This window comes from Nanorana parkeri, unplaced genomic scaffold, assembly GCF_000935625.1.
Source record: "Nanorana parkeri isolate BGI_ZX_2015 unplaced genomic scaffold, ASM93562v1 scaffold205, whole genome shotgun sequence".
NCBI lineage: Eukaryota > Metazoa > Chordata > Amphibia > Anura > Dicroglossidae > Nanorana > Nanorana parkeri.
This window is the reverse complement of record NW_017306473.1, coordinates 1,079,861-1,102,017: the sequence shown is the minus strand read 5'-3', so window position 1 is coordinate 1,102,017 and position 22,157 is coordinate 1,079,861. Positions and strand designations below refer to the sequence as shown.

The 22,157-nt window shown below is 44.1% G+C and overlaps 2 protein-coding genes across 2 annotated transcripts in view; one reads left to right on the top strand and one right to left on the bottom strand.

The window, feature by feature from the left end:
* Positions 1–8,004, bottom strand: part of PLS1 (plastin 1) — a 68,223-nt gene extending 60,219 nt beyond the window's left edge. Inside the window, exon 1 of the mRNA XM_018555621.1 lies at positions 7,687–8,004. The gene's annotated coding sequence lies outside the window, so the exon portion shown is untranslated. The remainder of the gene's footprint in view (positions 1–7,686) is intronic.
* Positions 8,005–17,934: 9,930 nt separating this feature from the next.
* Positions 17,935–22,157, top strand: part of ATR (ATR serine/threonine kinase) — a 69,406-nt gene continuing 65,183 nt past the window's right edge. Inside the window, exons 1-2 of the mRNA XM_018555625.1 lie at positions 17,935–18,052; positions 22,024–22,115. Coding sequence (XP_018411127.1) covers positions 17,976–18,052; positions 22,024–22,115 — 169 coding nt within the window. The 5' untranslated portion in view covers positions 17,935–17,975. The remainder of the gene's footprint in view (positions 18,053–22,023; positions 22,116–22,157) is intronic.

The following is a 22,157-nucleotide window of genomic DNA, read 5'->3' as shown; positions in this document are numbered from 1 at the left end:
TTTATATTTGTCATCCAAACCAATCACTATAAGAACAAGACACTATGGGGTGCACTGTGTTAGGCAGCCCAATCAAAATGAATAGACTGCCATGTACCCAAACACATAAAAAAATTGTGTGCTGCAAAATGAATGGCACCACAGAGCACCAACACACATACAGTACAATGCCATGTGTTGCAACAATGTGAGATTTGCAGCACAAACACAATGAAAAGGTGAGACGCTATTTTTTTCTAAAAAGAAATTCAATTATTTTATAGACAATGGTGAAATAAAAATGATAAGTGGCAATATAATAAACTTGACACCAGTCTCAAACCGTCTTTGGATCTTGTTCCTGGCTGCTGTGCTGCATGGGAACTCATCCTGGATCCCCAAGTCGAACATAGTAAAAAGCGAAGCCGCATTTCGATCCTCAAGCGTTTCTTAAAAACAATAAGGTCCCTTTCATACTATTCTATCAGTAGCGGAGCAGTACGGATCGGATATCATGCACTCCTGTGACATCCATGTCCATCCAGTTCTTTCCTTCAACTTGTGATGGAGGAAAAAACTGAAATGATTGGACCCATGTTGGTCTATGGGGAATTGGATGTAAAAGGACTTGAGTCCCTTTACATCAGATTAACCCCGATCTGGCACAATCAGGTCTGGTAAAATGGAACATTGTTTCATTTGTTTTTCTGGACCTGGCTGGAGCCGGGGGTAACTGGATCTAAATGCACAACCCTCTGATTAGATCCGGATGCCCATAGATCTACATTGGGCATCTGATCAGGTACGCCTACAAAACTAAACAGGAGGACCTGATTGGACTGCCTGTCTGAAAGGGGCCTAAGGTGAATAAAGTATTTTGAAGAGATGCACCAGAATGCTCACACTATGGCTGCCTTTTTTTTTTTTTTAGCATGCTTAACCCCTTCATGACTGAGGCCCTTTTTTCCATTTTTGCACCCATGTTATATTCCACATTTTAGGCCTGAAAATGACGTAAAACCCCCCAACATTATATATTTTCTGAATGCCAAGACCCTATAGAATAAAATGGTGGTAGTTGAAATTTTTTATGTTTTGCCTCTTCCTGTAGTGCTGGCTCAGGTTGCAAACCTACACACAGACACCATGTATCCATTCCCGAGACAAGGCAGTCTGCTGCAAAACAGAAGTTCTGCCCAGCATGAGAACAGATACAGATTTAAAAGGAAGAGCAGCAAAGAGAAGGGAAACAACCATGGATTACAGTAAGGCACACATTACACTATTGTTTTATGTTAAAAAATCTGAGGGTTTATTGTCACTTTAAGATTATGTTTGGCAAAAGCATTATATGTAACACACAAATGTTCTTGGTTACAATATTGCATAACAGTTAAGCAAATCAATAATATAGGTTACTGGGAATTCAATCTCTATAGATGAGATAGTGTATTCCTATTTCCCCCAACCCAATACTTCGTACACATGACACTGAACCTGAATTGGTGCTCATCCCTGTCATTGAAACATGACCTTCATCGTATCCCACAGCCTTGCCCACCGGTCTATTTGAGCATGGAAGTATAAAAACAGCCTCTATTATAAAAAAAGATGACATTTCTGTTTGCCAAAGGAGGCCTTTTTACCTTAACAAACACACCGAGCTTTAGCTCACCCGGTTATCAGCAATAAAGGTGTGGTCAAAAGTTATTTTAAACTATATACCTTGTTTTACGAATTCTGTGGGCTATTGGAAAAAATAGATCTTTTGACTGCCAAATGTAAAGGTTTAGGAATGCAAAAAATTTCAATATAAGGGAGAGCCACTTGGCAACCATCACAATGCATTACAGATTGCTAAGAAAAAATAAAAACAACAAAACTTTTACAATGTATACAAATTACTTTGTCCTGTCTGCTTATATGCTTCAGATTTAATACTGTGTACTACAGAGCAGCAGCCTTAACATACAGCCTGCATATGTAAAGCAGACCGAGCTCCTCCATTAGTCCTGGTTCACACCTAGGCGGCACTGTTTTTGCGCATTTGTACGCGCGTTAGCAGCATGCAGCTATTTTCACGTTTATGCGCGCTGTGCACATTACATGAAGACACACGTTTTGATAGGACAAACCATTGTGGGCAATGGGATGACGCGTATAAACATGCAAAAACGCTCACAAAAATATGCAACATGCTTCTGTTGCGCGTTTTTGGGCATTTCCAATGAAGTCTATGGGGAGGAAAAGCGCTTTTAACTGCCCAAAGAAGGTCCGGTATATTTTCAGGTGTCTGGCGTTTTCCTGCTAAGTGTTTTTCTGCTCAGGTGGGAACCAGGGCCATTGAAAATCATGGGATTAAAAGCGCTTTTTGAACTGCTCAAAAATGCCTATGTGTAAACCAGGGCTTAGGCTGGGTTCACACCTGGGCGGTTTTGTTATGCATGTTTTATGCGCGTTTTTGCACTTCTTTGGGGCGTTTTTTAAATCACTAGAAGCCGTTCAATGAAAACTACTTCCTAAGATGCATCATTTCCTTTTCCGGTTTCCTTGTTTGACAGTGTAGAGTGTGCGGTGAGACGCATTACACATGAAGATGTTGAAAATCAAAGAACAAACTTGGACTTGCAGTAATAAATCAGGAAACCTGCACCACATGTCACATACCTTTGGCCTCTTTAACGGTGGGACTGAAAGTTTCCCAATCACTCCAGATTTTTTGGCCAATTTCTGACGATGCCTGCTTCCTCCTATTTTTACAGCCTGCGTCTTGCCGGTCGTATATGCATGGCTTTTCCTGCACCATGCGGATAAAAGTCTCTGTATCCACAAGGCCACACAGTGCTGAGTCCTCCATGATGCAGCAAAGTGGTCCAAAAGTGTGCCTGACGGTCCCCAGAGTGTGCCCTGCGTGCCTGTGAAAAACGCATGTATCAACGCGCGGTTTTTTAACGCAAAAACGCTCAAACACGCTTTTAAGGGCATTTCCACTGAAGTCTATGGCAGAATCAGCGTTTAAATCTGCCAAAAAGAAGCTCATGTACTTTTTCGCGCGTAGGGCGTTTTTCAGCGCGACAAAACGCGCTGAAATAGGCCCAGGTGTGAACCAGGCCCATAGGAATGCATGGGATTTTCAATGTTAAGCGTTTTTCAGCGCGTCGATCAGCGCTGAAAAACGCTCAGGTGTGAACCAGCACTTAGTGCAGCTACTAATATTGTGTGTATGAGCTGCCACCTCTGCAAACAGTGAAATGCAATATTTAGATTTCCCCCTATTTTCAGTCACAATGACAATGATCAGCAATGAAAAACATTTTAAGTTACACTTAGGCCGATCACGTCCGCCTGTCAGTTTTTAAGGCAGACCAGATCAGATGCCCAATGTAAGTCTATGGGCAGCCGGATCTGAATGGACGATTGTCCATGTACATCTGATTACCCCCCGAATCCAGCCAGTTCTGGAAAAACAAAGGGAACAGTGTTCCATTTCACTGGATCTGATCGTGCTTGATCGAGTGTAATCTATGTGTTTACATCTGATTCCCCATAGACCGACATGGGATCCAGTTATTTCAGTTCAAAACTGGATGGACAAGGATGTCACAACAGTGACAGTGCGAAAGGGGCTGTGAAAGTATAAGCAACAGACGGATGAGATCATCTCTCACTCTGCTCTCTCCTCTTATCAGCATGTTCTTTAACAATAAGCACTTCAGCACAACGGACTGGCTACTTGTGTTGCATTAAAAAATACATTTGATGATGTGTTAATGTAGTTAATGCGTATTGGGAGAATGGGTGCTGTGAACAGCCTTCCGTTATTACTCCAAATGTATAAGCATCTCTAGACCAGTCTCCTTGAGTTATTATTATTATATAATAGTTATTTTTCTAGAAATCTCTGCTATTCTGAAGAATCAGCGATATTGGCTGCAAAACGTGTTGAAAATATATCAAATATCACCACCTACTGTACAAAAGTTGAAATGTAACTCTTTTCCCCTGTATTGTATGATACAGATCAGATGGAAGGTTCTTCCTAATCTATATTTAATGAGGAACTGGAATTCAATGGAATAGTAATAGGTAGTCTTGTGTTGGGATGTAGTACCCCGATATTTTTAGTTGCCAGCTTGTAGTTGTAATTGAGATATTAACGAATACAGAGCTGCATTAATTTGTGTCTTTTATATCTATCTATAGTAAGTACTCATTACTAGTCAGGTAACCTATGAAAAATTCGGTTCAGTTCAGATATTTCCTTATTTCGGGATCCGAAATTCAATGCGGTTCGGGTTTCGTATTCGGCCGAAATCTGAATGTTTCATTAGTTTCGGATGAGTTTATGAATATTCGTTGCGAATACCACAGAAAACCATATACAGATATTAATAATAAAGCTGAATCTCCCAGACTCGAATTACCGAATTGCATTCAGGAACTCCCGAATGCCATTCAGGTCTGGGAACCATATACATATATTACTAAAGCTGAGGCTCCCTAAATGCAATTCGGAAATTCGTATCCAGGAGCCTCAGCTTTAGCATTATATATATATATATACACACATAGCTCCCATTTTGCCATAACGAAAATTCGTTTTCAGACCCATTTGGATGCGTTAAACCAAAAAACATCTGATTGGCCAGAAAAGTCCCATTTCCAATTCAGTTTAGTTTTTGAACGAAATTCAGACAGGATCTGAAATCCGGAAACGGAAATTCGGACACATTCGGATGCATTGGGATTCGGAAATTCATATGTATCCGGATACTGGTTCGGAACGAAACGAATCGCACATTTCTCATTACTGGAACAACATTCCCTGCATGCCTCAGTAGTTATACAATATTGTGTCAAAAGAAGAATTCCACCAAAAGTTATTCATTTCATTTTAAGGGGAGGGATATATGGGCAGGATGTGTGTTCATTTATTCCATGTTTTGAAGCCCTACTTTGGTATTGGTAACTCTTGTAGACATGACCTCTCCATTTTGCCTCAGGTTGCTGATATAAGTGATAGCATCTGGCTTTTCTAGCCTTGGAGAACTATCAAAGTTGGATCAACCAGATACAGAAGATGAAACTAAAAAAGAAGAACTTTATCTTTCTTGAAAAAAAACAACCTTTTGTTTACAGAACATATCAGAACCGCTTGCCTTGGGGGAAAACCAACCTTGGACAAGGAAAAAAAAGTTGTTCTTCTTCTGAACACTTCACAGAGTAAGGCAATACCAAACACCGTGGATCTCTAGCTTTGAAAGACTATGATTCTTGGACTAGGAATAGGAAATCAATAATCCCTCTGAGCCAGGAGGTGTTTGAGGAGCTGTGAAAAGCCAAGTTTACCATCAGCAGATAATGTATAAAAGTTTCAAGAAAGAATCTTTTCTTTCTCAATTTTTGTCTCTGGGTGAGGTAGTATCACTGTAAAGAATGGACTTTACCAATGGACCAGGCAAGGTGTCTAGAAATATAGCAGATGATTCATTTTAAAAGCAATTTCTCTGGTAGTGCAATAGCACCGCAGCAAACTAACAATGTGAGCTCTGATCCATGAGCAGGCATAGTGGTCTTTCATAAAAGATCTTTCTATGGTGTGGTAGCACCACAGATTTACTAATGCTAAACTTGAATCCATAAAATTACTGGGTGGTCGATCATAAAAGATTATTCTGGGAATCCCGTAAGACCACAGCAATATTAGTGTTTGGGATAAACCCATGGGGCAGCCACGTCAGCTAATGATTTTCACTACCAGTTATCTTAAGTTTGAAATATACACACACAGCAGTGCCAAATAGTATTAAAATGATAGTTCCTGGTACAGCATTTGAATATATAAATATGGAAAAACAGATGACAAGACCAACTGACAAAACACACATGAAAAATTCCTGGTTTACAGATCTATAATGGATATCTATACCCAAGTAAAAACATGCAATATGTTTTAGCTTACCAGTCTTTAAACTGGTGGGGGAGGCTGCAAACGTTAAAGAAGAACACCAGGCGAAAAATGCTTAACCCTTACGGGGGCTACCCCTGCACTGCAAGGGTTAACTGCTTGTTTGTGTCTAAGTTAAAAAAAAAGTTTTATTCATCTGAACCTCAGATCTGTACAGCTGTGACAGCGCTTCCTCCAGCCTGTATCCTCCTCCACTGCAGCGATGGCATGTCCCTTGGCATCCTCACGTTTTATATACTGTATAGAACATAATGGCTAGAGGATCCTTAGACTGTTGGAATGGAGGGGGAGCGAAGTGAAAGGGACCAGTCTAAGAGCTGGCCACCCCCGCGAATCAGTATAACTTTTTTTTTTTTTACCTAGACATAAATGAGCACTTAACCCTTGCAGTGCGGGGGTAGCCCCACTGCAAGGGTTAAGAATGTTTTCCCCAGAGTTCTGCTTTAATTTTTTTAGGTTTAGAACATTTTCTGCAAATACAAAAAAATACCAGTTATTCCCAATAGAAATCCAGTGTGTTTGTAACTTCCGGTGTACTGAACTGAAATCTCAATGTTGTCATTGATTTACTAAACCCAAACCTGACACGCACATGCCTAAAATGCATGTGTAGCCACTGCAGGGCTGTGCGCATACACATTTATGAATATCCAGCACACAAACTTATTGCTGTAATGATCTGTTTGTAAGCATACATCTCCTTACATTACAGAAGCAGGTGGGCAGTTACACTATATATTGCTGATTGGTCATACAATAAATAAAAAATGTCATGTTTCATTTTCATTATCCCGGGTTATATTAATTTTTTATTATGAAACAAATAATTTGTGTACAATAAAACCCTCAGTTTTTCGGCCCCCATTATATCACACTGCCCTCATGCATGTACATAAATAATCAGTTAGAGAAGCTCTCAGCAAGCTAAGTAGAATTCACAGCTAGTTTGCATGTAAGAGACCCGTCTTACTCCCCTAATGGATACAATCTCAATACAGATTAGTAAATGATACATGAGATTGTAGTCCATCACAGGAGTGAGCTTGGAGCAGTGGCTACTTTACAACACACACAGGGACCATGGGGAACAAAAGTAGCCCTCATCCAGAAGGAAGGACAGTGTCAGCACAATTCAGAGATGATTTGAAGATCTACAGCCGAGTGATACACAAATAAGATACAGTTTTCATTGTATTTCAAGATGCATTTTTTTCAGATTTAATTCCTGACTTTAGTGACGTTTTAATTATTATTTATAAATCAGAAACATTTCCAGGAAAAAACATTTCTAAGGGCAAGATCTAAACTGTACTTGGAATTCAGAGACCATTGTTAGCTTTATTATGAGTGCCTACCATTCCAAGTGAATAAGACAAGTAGCAGAATATCTGCCAAGTAAGATATCAATAAATAGCACACTGCCCAATTCTTGCATCACTTCTGCAGCAGTTCTGTTGTTTGCAATGTCATCTATTTTTAGGTAATGTAAAGCAACACAAGCATTGTGCGTCTGTCTGCTGCCTAAAGTGTTTCTTTGTAATTTGCTTGTTGTCTTCTATTATTGTCAATGACTGCCTGTCATTTGTGTGTGTGTTATCTACTTCCCCAATCTTACAGTGCTGCTTGACTGGATGGTAGCCTTTCATACATAAATAATTGACATTATGTATTCAGTTTGTATCTTGCTTAGAAAACACCTTTGCCTAAAACATACACATGTCAAAGTTTATTACACTGACCTGTTTCTCCTGGATGTTCTTCATGGGGTTAAGCTTTGCAGTGGTGAAGTTACGTTAGATATGCAGCTTCCCAGACTTGTGTATCTTTTTTTTTTTACAGTACCTGCATTCAGCAAGCTACCTGCTGCCAGAAGGACATTTTCATTACCCAATCACATTGGAGGAATAAGACGGGTGGGTGGGGTTAGTCAGGCACTGTTGCCCATGATTGGCAGTTACCAAGGATCAGGTTGCACTGACGTTCTTTAATGTACGAGCTGCCATGGTGATCTGTAGACGCTGTGGAAGGGTCGCACACCTACGTGCAGGCTGTGTTGTCTAGAATACTGTCAGAAGAGAAGAAACTGGTAATTTACACCAAGTGTACAATAATATGTCCAATCCGATCATTTGTCATACAGGTGCATGTATTTACACAATGAATGTACATAATATTTCTGTGACAATACACATGAAATAATACACATTAATATTTACATTGAAAGACGAACTCCAGGAATTTAAAAAACTTACCGCTGCATCGCAAGTGTTAAGTGTTCGTTTTGTCGAGGGGGCTCCAATAAAGCAGATATATTCTCCTGATTCTTGGTCCTGTGGCGGTTGGTGCTCACCACTCTCCCCCTCCACTCCTTTGGCATCCTCAAGTCAATGGACCTGCATTAGACATGATGATGTCAATGGTCCTTAAACCCTCAGAGCCTGGGAAAGAAGAGGCTGAAGGGACCAGTCTAGCAGCTTTAGAAGGGTGTGGCAATGCCTCGATGTAATTTGGCAACACAGTCACCCAGGACACTTAGTTAGAGGGACTGAGAGGTTCCAGGATGTTAATACTTTTGCAGGGAAGAAACTGGCTTTTCAGTTTCTTCCAGGTATTCCAGACTATAGTGGGATGGAATCTCTAGTCCCGCGCCAAGTGTTGCCAATGATCAGTCTAGGAGGATCGGTGGCTGAGAACAGACTTATGAGTCCGGACCAGAGCTCAGAGAGGGAGTTGTAGGTGTGCAGCAGACACATGACAGACTCTGCTGCATGTGTGAAACAGCCAGGAAGGCTGGGAGAGGTCAAGAGGGTTGGTGACACCCAAGATACCCAAGAGACAGAGAGAGACAGTGACCCATGAGGGGTGAACACTGAAACGCTTGGAGCTGAGGAAAGCTGCTGAGCAATACTGAGGACTGTATTTGCAGAGAAATACGATAAAGTCCTGGGACTATCACACTGGGAGTGTATGGGACAGCCAGATCTCGGTGAGACCAAAACATGATGTTTTGAGGAAATTCAAATGAAATGTTATGTTTCATTATGCAGAAGAAAAGAGTATTATTATGTGAAGTACCGTACATGGATTGTTGGCCTTTGAATGAATAAAGACTGTCCTTCTATGTTAAAGTCAGCTTCAGGAGTGGCCACTTAGCGATCACCATTGCGCCATTTTCCGCAAACTACCACACAGCCCAGCGGGACGAAGGATCGGGTGAGTATTCTGTATTCTGGCCCCTAGACAAGAGTTTAGTATCTAGGGGAGCTGTGTAAAGGACCTTTACCTAACTGATCCCCGTGCTCCCGGCAGCTGGTGATCACCTTGTCTCCTCTATGTTCCAGCTAGTAAACTGTCCCTTGGTGTCCTCACATATAATGCAGGACTATGGACCTCTGGAGCAAGGGGGCAAAAAAAGGCAGCAGGTGCCAGCCTTGGATGCTGATGGAGTGGGGATCAGGTAAGTAAAAGTCCTTTACAACGGTACCGGGGGGACTGCCAGAAAATAAGGTCCAAGCTGTAAAGGGACTACAATCCTGGCAATACATTATACAGCAATGCAAAATGACACCAGCTATAGAGGACTAGAAATCCCAGCAATACATTATACAGCAATACAGAATACCATCAGCTACAGAGGACTACAAATCCAAATGATACCTTATACTGTAATGCCGAATAGCAACCGGCTATAGAGGATTACAAATCCCAGCAATACATTATACAGCAATGCAAAATAATATGAAGCTACATACTGTTTGGCACTGGGGTACCAGCCTGATGTCTTCAGCGGAGGATCTCAGGAGGGCTGTGGACAGTTTTAAGTGGGCTGTGGGGGATCTCCGGAGGGCTGTGGGGGGTTTCGGGGGGCTAAGCGGGGTCTCAGGAGGTCTGTGCGGGGTCGCAGGAGGCTGTGCAGGGTCTCACCAGTGCTGTGCGGGGGTCCCAGGAGGGCTGTGCAGGGTCTCATGTGGGCTGTTTGGGATCCCCTAGGGCTGTGTGGCGTATCACGTGCGAGTGCAGGCTTTTCCAAAGAGGAGGAGGAGATGTGCAGATGGCACTATAAACAAGCACTGTGTGGTTACCAGGAAGGCTGCCGAGGTCCCCAGCAAGCGTGGGACCTCAGGCAACTGCTTCAGTATAAGCATTATACAGCAATGCAGAATACCATCAGCTATTAGACATGTGCAATTCGTTTCGTTCTGAATCGAAATTTGGACAATGTTTCGGAAATCCGGAAGCATCCAAATTCCAAATTACAGCTAAAACGAATCCGAATTCCCGAAATTCGTTAGCGTTAGTCCGGTCGAAATTTCGTAGATTTTTTTTTTTACAGTCTGCAGAAGATGAAAAAAGAAAAAGCGTGAGGTTCCCCCCATTTCCTACCCTGCCGGGCCAGTGCTCGGATCAAGGGTCTGGTAGGACTGTTAGGGGGGACCCCCACGTTTTTTCCCCTCCATTTTTTTGGGCTGGGGTTCCCCCTTAAAATTCCTGGTAGGGATTTTGGGGGGAACCCCACGCACTTTTTTTTGTTTTAACTTGGGGGACGGTCCTTGGGGGGAACCCCACGCACTTTTTTTTGTTTTAACTTGGGGGAGGGTCCCTCCTAACATTCCTACCAGACCTAAAGGGTCTGGTATGAATTGGTGGGGAACCTCACTCTTTTTTTTTCACCTTCTGCAGACTGTAAAAAAAAAAAAAAAAATTCTAATGTCACTTTGCTGCTATTGAAATTTCGTCCAATAAACAAAATTTCGACAGGACTACCGCTAACGAATTGCGTCCGAATCCCGAAACGAATTCAATTGCGGACCCGAATCCGGAAAACGATTACTGCCAACGAATTTCATCCGAATCCCACAACGAATTCAATTGCGGACCCGAATCCGAAAAACAAAATATGCAAAATCCGAATCGAAACGAAACAAATCTTTTGCTGGTGCACATGTCTATCAGCTATACAGGACTACAAGTCCCAGCAATACATTATAATGCAAATCAACAATGCTGAATACCACCAGCTTCTCACACCAACACAAACCCGCCCCCCACCCCCTCCCTTCCAGACTTCACCCACACCAGCCTCACCTGACTCCTGCAGCACCTTCTTTGTCTTGGTGGTAAGGGGACAGGACGGAGTACAGGAGAGGGTCCTCTCCCACACCGCAGGATGTGCTGCCTGGCGATGCCTGCAGTGTCAGTAGCGGCTCTGCCAGGCTGAACAGCCCTGACAGGTGACCGGCAAAGCCTCTCTATCCCCGCACAGCCGCCCCAGTTCTACTGCTGAGGGTGGCAGAGCGGCGGAGGAGGGAGGGAGCGGTACTATCTCGGGTGGGCGTTGCCCCTCCCCCCCCCAAATCCGCCACTGAATGGTACCCTAGACAGTAGCCCTATTGCAAGGGGAGTTTTTATTTTTCCTGGAGGAGATTGTTGACAGGCAGGTAAGGTTGTTTTACTGCAGAAGAGACATAGCATGCCCTTTCTGCAATAAAAAGCCTGCCTGGTTCCAATTATTTGGGGAAGTTGAGTTCCACTTTAACATCTATTTTTGTTTAAATTAGTGGTCTGGCAACAAGGTCTCTTTAACCCTTTCTCTGCCAAGGACGTAAGTCATATGTCACTGGCAGCGGGCCCCTGTAAACAGACACTAAAGGCGATCCTATTGAGGACTCTGCATTGTGCCTTGGGAGCTATTTTGGCTGGGCACCCACTTCTAGGAAGAGTAGCCACAGTACTAAACTGTCTCCATTCATGGACAATATGTCTGTCGACTGATGGATGCCTAAAAACTTTGAGATTGCTTTTGTATCCATTTCCAGCCCTATGCAGATCAACAAATCTTGATTGTATGTCTTCTTTTTGCGAGGCATGGTTCACATCAGTCGATGCTTCTTAAGAACAGCAATCTTAACATTTTTAAGTATCTTTTATCACTCAAAGTAGCTCTAAACCACACCTCCAAACTCATGTCATTAATTGGACTCCAGGTGTGCAAGCTACTGACTCCAATTAGCTTTCGTTGAAGTAATTAGTCTATGGGTTCACTTACTTTTTTCTCCAGCACTGTAAAGGTGGCCATACACCTGCCGATTATCGTACGATAATCGTGGGAAATCCCGCGATCGTACGATAATCGGCAGGTGTATGGAAGGCGTGCGACAGTTTCTACTGTACGGTCGCACGTCTTTTGTCTTACGAGCATGTTTGAAAACCAGCCGAAAATTGTAAGATTTTTGGCGGGTTTGTGGCGGGCTCGTAAGACAAATGCCGCACGGGCTGGTGTGCGCAAGCGCACACTGCCCGCTCAGCATTATAGTCATCGGAAGCCCTCCCCTCGGCGGGGCAGGCTTGCGATGATCGCAAGTACGATCTGCCTGTCCAAGATGGGCAGATCGTACAAGCTTTTAGTTAGCTTACAACCATCACAAGACAAAAGTCTTGCGATGGTTGTAAAGTGTATGACCAGCTTAAATGTTTAACCACTTGCTGACCGGGGTGTTTACACCCCCTTCCTGTCCAGGCCATTTTTCAGTGTTCAGCGCTGCGGTACTTTGGCTGACGTTTATTCCGTCATGCAACGCTGTACTGAAATGAATGTTATACAATTTTTTGGGGACAGATAGAGCTTTCTTTTGGTGATATTTAATCACCACTGCACTGCTCGTGTACTGAGCTCAGTTTGATCTCTGGCCGCAGAGCTGCTGTGCTGGTCCCGGGCTCACACTGGGAACAGCGGAGCTTACTGATCTCCATTTGATCTCCGGCCGCTGAGCTGCTGTGCTACAGCGCAGCCCGGGATCGCCAGCAGCGGCTGCGACTGAGGGGGGCGCACACCAGACTGGATATTACAAGCAATCGGGCGTCTCTACAGACGCCCGATCGCTTGTATGTAAACCGCCATCGCTGGCTGTTTACATTCAAAGCCGATTTCTAAAGACGCCCACCCGCCCTCAAGAAGCCGCTGTCCGGCCGTTTAATTGCAACGGCCGGACAGGAGGTACTTAATGTGTTATCAGCTTGAGTACATTGGGGGAATTTTTATCATAGCAATTGCGAGTGTTTGAACTTGCACGGAATATATTTGATACACTTTGCGCCAGATTTATGTTGCTAGTGTAATGTTGTTGATAAATGAGGTTTCATAGACTCCAGGAAAGAAAACGTGTAACTCCAGGCAAAAAGCTTAACTGTCGCTTCTTGAAGAAGTGGTCATGGGGGCTTCTTAAGTTGCGATTGTTTTCTTAGGTGATGCTCCAGTTTCAGACCGCTGAAGGACAAGTGCAGATGAAAACAGGTGCAAAAAAGGTGCAATTGAAAAAGTAGTGCAAGCTCTTGTCACAACGGGAGCACATGTTAAAAGACAGATTTGCACATTAAAAAAAATTATCTAAGAGGCTAAAACTGTCGCAATTGCTTTGATAAATTCCATCCCCCCTCCCCCCCCCATTGTGTTTGTCTATTGTTGTGACTTAAATAAGAATCAGATACCATTTTCTGGCTGGAAACTAGTTGATTCTGGGTGGATCAGGATCATGATCAGCTCTACAGAAAAGCTACTACTGTACTATCAAGTAGCAATTGCTGAATAATACATAAATCAAGTCTTTGCAGAACATGCTGGTCGTAGCCCATCAAATCTTGCGTGGACAAATTTACATATCTTTCCACCGGATAAATTCCTCTGGCAAATCATTAAAGCAGAATTATGAGGCGAGTGAAAATCACTCATTCTCATAGTGACAACGAAACTGTCACAGGTCAGCTCAATAGATCGGGAAGTGAGCGAACACATACCGTTGCTCGCTCACTTCTCGATCCTGTCCCTGCAGAGAGCCGTGACTGTCACTCACGGCTCCCTGCAGGGATTCTCCCCCTCCCCACTCCGATCCTCCAGTGCTGACTGGCGGAACGGACGGGGGAGGGTACAGCTGGCTCTGCCTCTAGATAGGCAGAGCCAGCTGTTACTCACGCGGCTGGGTGGATCCAGACAGTAATGTCGGGATCCGTCCCGGCTGCGGCGTCTCAGTATATCGCTCGCGGTATACTGAGCTTAGGGTGACGGGAGGACACTAGTTTGTGTCCTCCCGTTACCCTCAGGAGAACTATAGGGAAAAGCCCTAACCCCATAGTTCTCCTTTAACACATCAAAACCCTACCATTTCTTGTATCACTTAGTAAAAGATGTGAAAATCTCTTTAGAGATGTTTTACTTTACATATACAGTATATACAACTGAATTTAGTGTCTTGTCTGCAGATCTTTTATAAAGTGAATTGCAGGAAATGCCAATAAAACGAAGAGCGTTATCTTTGCAGAATGTTTTCTAGCAATGATTATGGAGCAGTAACCTTTGTTCTCAATTGCAAAGCACAAAATGCAAATATTTTCCACGTATCTTCATAATGCATGAAAACTGTAGTCATTTCTGATTATCCTGATCTGAGTTAAGCCTTGGGTCAGCTTGGATCTTCCACAGTGTGCAAAAGTTGGATATTTTAAAGCAAAGAGCTTCAGTGCACCCTGCCCCAGCCAGTGTGATATTTTTCACAGTGATGTGGTTCTGCTGGGCACTTCACAACAACACTCGTTTAGGGTTGGATACGTACCTTATTGTGAACTAGTTAATGTAATCTTTTGCTGTGCTCATGCAGTGCACTGCAACAGATTCACTATAATGGTGGACCTACCAGCTGTACAAACTCACCCCCAATCTCAGCTCTTCCACCTTTATGCTCGGCCAGTGGAAGGGAAAAAAAAGTAACTACTACTTCCAGGTATGGGGGAGCATAAGATGCACTCCCCTCTATATCCCTTGACAGCACTGGAGCATTGCAATTACTCACTTAGATATGCAGTGCCGTCACATGGGGGTTTGGAGGAGAGTCACAGTCCAAGTCACGACTTGGAGCTTACACAGAACTCATGCTGAATAAGAAAAATGGGAAAAGATAAAGAAGGATTTAGGTACTTACCATAAATTACTTTTCTTGGAGTCCAAGAAGCAAACAGGAAGTCTAAAACCTTTGGGTTATACTGCCCTCTACAGGAGGATTGGAATCTAGCAAACAAAAAACTGTATGCTAGGCCAGGGTATAACTCCTTCTGTTAGAAACATTATAAGGATGCCTTAGTTTTGCAGCAAAGCTGTACCAAGAGCATGATTGTAGCCACAGAGGGGCATGACTGGTGTCCCTCAATAGACTCTTAGAAAAGGTTTTTACAGTGAATGCAAAAATTTATATTTTCTTTCTCGTCCATTGAGGGAAACAGGAAGTCCGAGAGTAGTCCAACTGATGGGATGGCCCAACATAATACAACATTAACTGGGGACTGCCTTCTGAAGGCAGAGAGAGTCATCTGAAGAACTTCACGCCCAAAGCTGGTATCAGGTGAGGCAGAATTGGCAACCTGGTAGAACTTAAAGAACTTGTAAGCAGAAGACCAGGTGGCAGCCTTGCAAATCTGGGAAACAGAGGCCTGGTGTTGAAAAGGAGTACTCACTGCCCTAATGGATTAAGGAAAGGGGGAACCCAATCCTTAAGACAATAAGCTTGAATGGTCTGTCTGAGCCACCTAGAGATGTTGGAATGAGAAACCAGGACTCCTTTTCTGGGCAGAATCAGTGTTCATGAAAGCAGTGACTGAAAGATAGACTCACAGTTCAAACCACATCCAAACAATGGACGGAAATTTCCTTCTGATGAACCGAAGCCAAACGGAGGGAAAGATGAATATTGTCCTGATTAAGGTGGAAAGCAGAGACTACCTTGGGAAGAAAGCAAGTCTGGAGTCTCAATACCTCCTTATTCTTGTCTGTGACTGGTTGTACAACCTACATTCATTACAAGTGCTTGTGTAGCTTGAACAGATTCACTGCTCCTTGATTTTCAGATGCAGTCAAGGATTTCAAGGTATATAATTAAATATATCCCAGATTTTATAGAACTGGTAAAATGTAGAAAAATGAAACCCTATTAAAGTAAACCTGTCATTTTGTCAATTCAAGGAAAAGTGAAAAGAACTCTTGATAGACTTTTCATCCATTATTCTAATACTTACCTCTGATCTGCTCCCTCACCGCTCCTTTTTCCTAATGGTGCCCTTGGAAATACCCAAAACTTCTTGGTATGGGGGAGCATGTGATCTTCTCTTCAATGATACAGACCCGAGCCCTGTCACATGAGCCATGAGTCACATGTCATTACTGTGTATGCTTCGACACAGACTAACACTGAACTTTTTTAACTTTGACAGGCAACCAGGGTAAACAGAGTCCCTAACCGTTCCAGATCCGGTAAGACTGTGCAGAGACTTCAATGAAATCCCAAAATCCCCCAGTCCCAGGCTATCTGTGCTGGCGCTATTGGGAACAATGATCTCCTGCCCAACAGTATCTGAATAGTTTTGTTGTTGAGGTCAGCAGTCTGAGGTGAAGCAGCGCAGGATGGGGAGACTTTAGTCAGGTAAGGTACCTATGCTGGGGAAAGGGAGTTGTGACACTAATTGAAGGTGATTATGCCCATAATGGTGGGCCCCCCACTAACACTAATATTGAAGGGGGTTTTCCCCAGTGACACCTAGGCAGGGGGGGTTTCCTCATTCACACCAATGCTATTGACACCAATACCGGGGATGGTTTACACTGAGGATTCTTCCTTCTACGTCCATCCTTCTATGTGGAGTGTGGATCATTTTTTTTTGGCTAAGTGCATTTTCTGCAAGTACAGAAAAATAACTGTTGACCGTACCCAGGGTCTGTGACCAGCATGGCATGTGTTGGTAGGAGGGGTGGAGGACAACCAACGGATATCTGTTAACTGATTGTCCCTGTGCTGAATGAAGCCGGAAGTGACAAGCTTTTAATCACTTCTGGTTTCAGGGCTGCCAATCCTTGGCTGCTGTGGCCAGGAATTAGTCTGATCAAGCAAAATTGCATTGGGTGCGTCTATGTAAGACAAGTGTTTCACACGTTAGGTATCACCACGCACGCCAGAATGAGAACAACAATTCTAGGGACATTATTCAGTTAGTTGTAAGCTGATGACCTGTGCAGGCTTTTGAAGTGTCACCTAAGTTATTTGTTATTGAAAATTTCGGTTTGATAAACAGTTGCGCTAATATTGTGTGACATAAACATTTTGCAAATGCCACCATTTGATTCTACGGGCTAGTTCACACCAAGCGTGTTCCAGGAGCAGAGCAGCGCAGTTACAGAACGGATCAAAACTGCGCTCAATGTATTCCAATGGTATTTGGGGCTCTAGTTCACACTGCAGCGTTCAGTTCCAGAGCATGTAAAAAAACGCATGCAAACACATCAAAAACGCATGAAAACGCCCTGGAAGTCAATTTTTCTTTTTTTTTTTTACAAAAACGACCCGGAACACATCAAAAACACGGCAAAACCCACTGCATTGCGTGTGCAGAGACTCATGCAGATCTGGTCTGCATTTGGTGTGAACAAGCCCGAAAGGGTCTCTGCTTTCAGCAAATATATAAGTCTTAGGCTTTTAAGGAACCTTAGAACCTAAAGTGTGGCCTAAATATGAAAAAAACAGCTCTGGCATGGAAAGGGCTAATACACTTTGTCACTTATAGCAAGGGCGGGTAAATTCCGACCCTCTATTTGTTGTGGAACTACAAGTCCCATGAGGCATTGCAAGACTGACAGTTACAAGCATGACTCCTAGAGGCATGATGGGATTTGAAGACAAAGCACAGCTGGAGGTCACACATGACTGCAGCTTGAATATATATTTCTTGACACTTCTTTCCTCTACACCTCACATATAACCCTCTCCCCCGAATACACCAGGCCAGGCTGAGGCAGCACGGGGCTCATCTCCATCCGCTCAGCTCACTGCGGGTCCATCAGAGTCGACTCCACACTGCCACTGACTCCCTGTATCCGCACAGAAAGCGTTCTCGCGATGATTGAGGAGATTTGGTGTGGGGCGGCCTCCGTAGCCGGGCTGCCTACACGCTGTACTGACGCTGGTTCGGATTAGGAAGCCGCGAAGTCGTCTGTCAGATGAAGACAGAGACCATGGCGGCGGATCCCGGTTTGGAGATGGCCTCTATGATCCCGGCCCTGCGAGAACTGGCTGGGTAAATGTTCGTTCTACCGGGGAGAGTGGGGGGAAACTGACACCACGATAGGCTGGCAGAGGACTGCTGAGACTTGTAGTACCACAATGACTGGACAGGTTCAGAAAAGTGTGTGGTGTCGTTTCATCTCCAAACCTGTGCTAATGTCTTATCTATGTCCCAATAAAGGCCCATGAAGCTCATTCCTCTCCCTGGTGTAGTGTGCAGACAGTGAGGCAGATATTTGGCCCAATACACCTCAGTTTGTTTAAATGAGCTGTTTACATTGCAGGTCCATCAAAACAGAAGGTGTGCCATGTCCTACAGTTCCCTTTCCTTCTACAGCCCAGTAGTAGGCCTGTCCCCCTGCCAGCCTGCTACATAGAAGGAGCCTTTACTCAGTGTGGAAGCAGTGGGCTCTCCGCAGAGGTCCGACACATTCCCTGCTGGAGTCAGAGCCAAAGATGTCCAACCAGCAGCAGCACCTGGAGCTATAGATCTGAGCTGATTTAGGGTTCATGTTGATGGGTGTTCTTGTCAAACCCGTGTTTTCTGTCTGTAAACATGCGTTCAAATGGCACAATGCTTGACAAGAAAAGGCTGTGTCTGGCCTGCTGTTCAAACGCACCTCAATAGTCATGCTGCAGCCACAGAAACGCACATGTTGAATGCAGCCACTGAAATGCCATGTGTATTCCTTAAATTACGTATGGCAGGGGTAGGCAACCTCGGCACTCCAGCTGGTCCCATGACTGCCAGTCCCAGGCATGACTCCCAGAGGCATGATGGGATTTGTTGCTTCATAACTGCTGGAGAGCCGAGGCTGCGCTCCCTGGTCTATGGGATTTTGCTGACCTGCATATGACACTAGAATACAACACCCTTTGACATGAGCCCCAGAGCTGACAGTTTAATCTGGATTGACTTTGGTTAGCAAACTAGGAGCTGTGATTTCACCTTCAGCCCAAAGCAATGCTGCTTATACTGTGCCCTCATATTGGAGGGCCTCAGTGCCAAGGCCATGCAGCATTACTCAAGTGATGCCATTGGCAGAGCGGGTGGTTTTCTGGGGCCCATTCTTTATACAATTCTGCACCTCAGAGATCTTCATTGTAGTTTTGGTCTTCAGACTTCTCTGCAGAAGGTGATCATCAATGGCGGCCTTTGTATTGCTGTCGGTAATGGTTTCCTTTATTATCATCAAACAATCATGTACAATATGTTCATACATTCCCTGTACCTGCACGTATTGATTCCATATTATCCATCCCCATCATATGAGTCATTTGTAGAGTATACCACTGCATAGGTGTGGTCAACAATTCACACCAACTCTTATATACACTATATTGCGTAAAGTATTGGGACGCCTGCTTTTACACACACATGATCTTTAATGGCATCCCAGTCTTAGTCCATAGGGTTCAATATTGAGTTGGCCCACCCTTTGCAGCTATGACAGCTTCAACTCTTCTGGGAAGGTGTCCACATGGTTTAGGAGTGAGTCCAGTGGCGGCGCGCTTTACACAACTGCACCCGACGCTTTGCATTGCACTTGGTGATGTAAGGCTTGGGTGCAGCTGCTGGGCCATGGAAACCCATTCCATGCATCTCTCTACGCACTGTTGTTGTGCCAATCTGAAGGCCGCACGAAGTTTGACTCTGCAGACAGTGACTTCTGCGCACTGTGTGCTTCAGCATGCGCTGACCCCGCTCTGTCATTTTAAGTGGCCTACCACTTCGTGGTTGAGTTGGTGTTGTTCCCAGTTGCTTCCACTTTGTTATAATACCACTAACAGGTGACCGTGGAATATTTAGTAGCAAGGAAATTAGAAAGTAAAACACCTGAATCCAATGATTTGGAGGGGTGTCCCAATACTCTTGGCAATATCGTGTATATACCCCAGAGGTCTGCTGTGCCCCCAATGAATGCTAGAAGTGACATTTACTTTCTAAGGAAATCACATTCTCAGCAAGCAAACCATGCAAACAAGCCACAAGTATTTAGTAGCAAGGACATTTCACGGATGGACTTATTGCACAGGTGGCAATCTATCACGGTACCACGCTTGAATTCACTGAGCTCCTGAGAGCGACCCATTCTTTCACAAATGTTTGTAGAAGCGTCTGCATGCCTAGGTACTTGGTTTTATACATCTGTGGCCATGGAGGTGATTGGAACACCTGAGTCCAATGATTTGGAGGGGTGTCCCAATACTTGTGGCAATATGGTGTATGATCCAACTGAACTGGTTCCATCAATAGGACACAGCACATGGTACAAGGAACCCAGTGCTGAGTAATTCTATATTACCTGTGTGATGCATTGTACCCTTGGACATCAGAATGTGTAGATCACTTTGAGAAAACATGGCTGCCTGTGCCTGCGTTCATCTAATGACTTCCTCCCACATGTTCTGAGTATAGATAAGTTGCTGTTCTGTCTTATGAAGCCTGACCCTCAGTGGTCTAAAGGTGCCCATACACTGCACGATTATCGTACGATAATCGTATGCGATCGGTTTTTCGTACGATAATCGAGCAGTGTGAACGGAGACGTGCGACCGTTTCTACTGTACGGTCGCACGTCTTCTGTCGAACCAGCATGTTCGAAAACCAGCCGGGAATCGTACGATTCTCGGCTGGTTAGAACGGTGCTCGGAAGACAAATGCCGAACGGGCCGGTGTGCGCACGCGCACACTGCCCGTTCAGCATTGCGGTCATCGGAAGCCCGCCCCTCAGGGGGGCGGGCTTGCGATGATCGAGAGTGCGATCTGCCTGTCCAAGATAGGCAGATCGTACGTTTTTTTAATCCCTGTACAACCATCGCAAGACTAAAGTCTTGCGATGGTTGTAGAGTGTATGGCCACCTTAATGCTTGTCTTCAACCTCCTGCTGTGGCTCATCCTAGACTTGTATCCTTTAGCCTCCACAATCTGGGGGTGGGTTGTACACATATAGGCTGGTGCATGGGGAATTATTAGCTCCTATATACTGCTGGGAGATCACCTCTAGTAGTTTTTGGTGCAGAGAACGATTGCTTTCCACACAACACTCACACCATCTCCAGACTGGTGTGTTTCTTTTATCTGCACCAAAAAAAAGCATACACCGTAATTCCAATGGTTTTCAATGAGATTAGTTCACACCATTGTGTTCAGTTCCAGAGATTTAAGAAAGAAGTACACCAGCATGATTTTTTTTCACACTGGAAGGTGAAAAAATGCAGGTAAATGCACCAGAACGCAAAGGAACACACTTAAACCAAGCAAAACCAATAATAAAAAAAGCATCAGAACGCATCGAAACAGTGCAGAAACGCATATGCAAAAATGCATCCAGATTTGTTCTGAAGATGGTGTGAACAAGCCCCAAAGCTGGTCATACATGGAGTGAAATGTGCTCAATGGTGGTACTGTCCGCAGCCTTCTGTCCAACATCTTTCAATCTGAAAAATCAAAGGTGTGAGGTGGAAAATTCTCGGCCAAACAGTGACTACGGTCAATCAGCTGCAGTCACTGTTTGTGTATTGTGACAGCGGCACACCCACTTACCCAGAATACAATAGCTTACTGAGAAAATCCTATAAGTGTGGAAGCCTTAATCCTCCATAATGTAACTGTTACTCCTCGTTTACATAATCTCCTGTTCTGCGTTGCAATAAAAGTTTGCCTGATGAAGGGACCATGCTCGGTCCCGAAACGTAGCTTTTACACTGTGCCACCATGTCTGTATAACGTCTGAATAAAAGAGGCGTTCAACACATTGGACCTTGACGTGCCTGTGACTTCTTTTGGACATTTTGCTGCAATAAAAGGTCCGGTTTTCTGTCATTCATTCTTCTAGGACACACAGTATGAGGAAGGTCTATAGATCTTGGGTACCAGCTGGTTGTGTGGGTATTATTGGAGCAGAAGCCCATAGCCTGGACAAGCCCACTGATGATTCCAGTCCTGGTCACTTTTATTCATTTATGCTGCTTTTATTTCAGAGCAAATCCTGAATCTTATGACATTGTCGTCCAGAAACCAAGACAGATTCTGTGCCAGTTTGTAGACCGGATCCTTACAGATGTAGATGTCGGTAAGTTATTAATATTAGATGGAATTACATATATATATATAT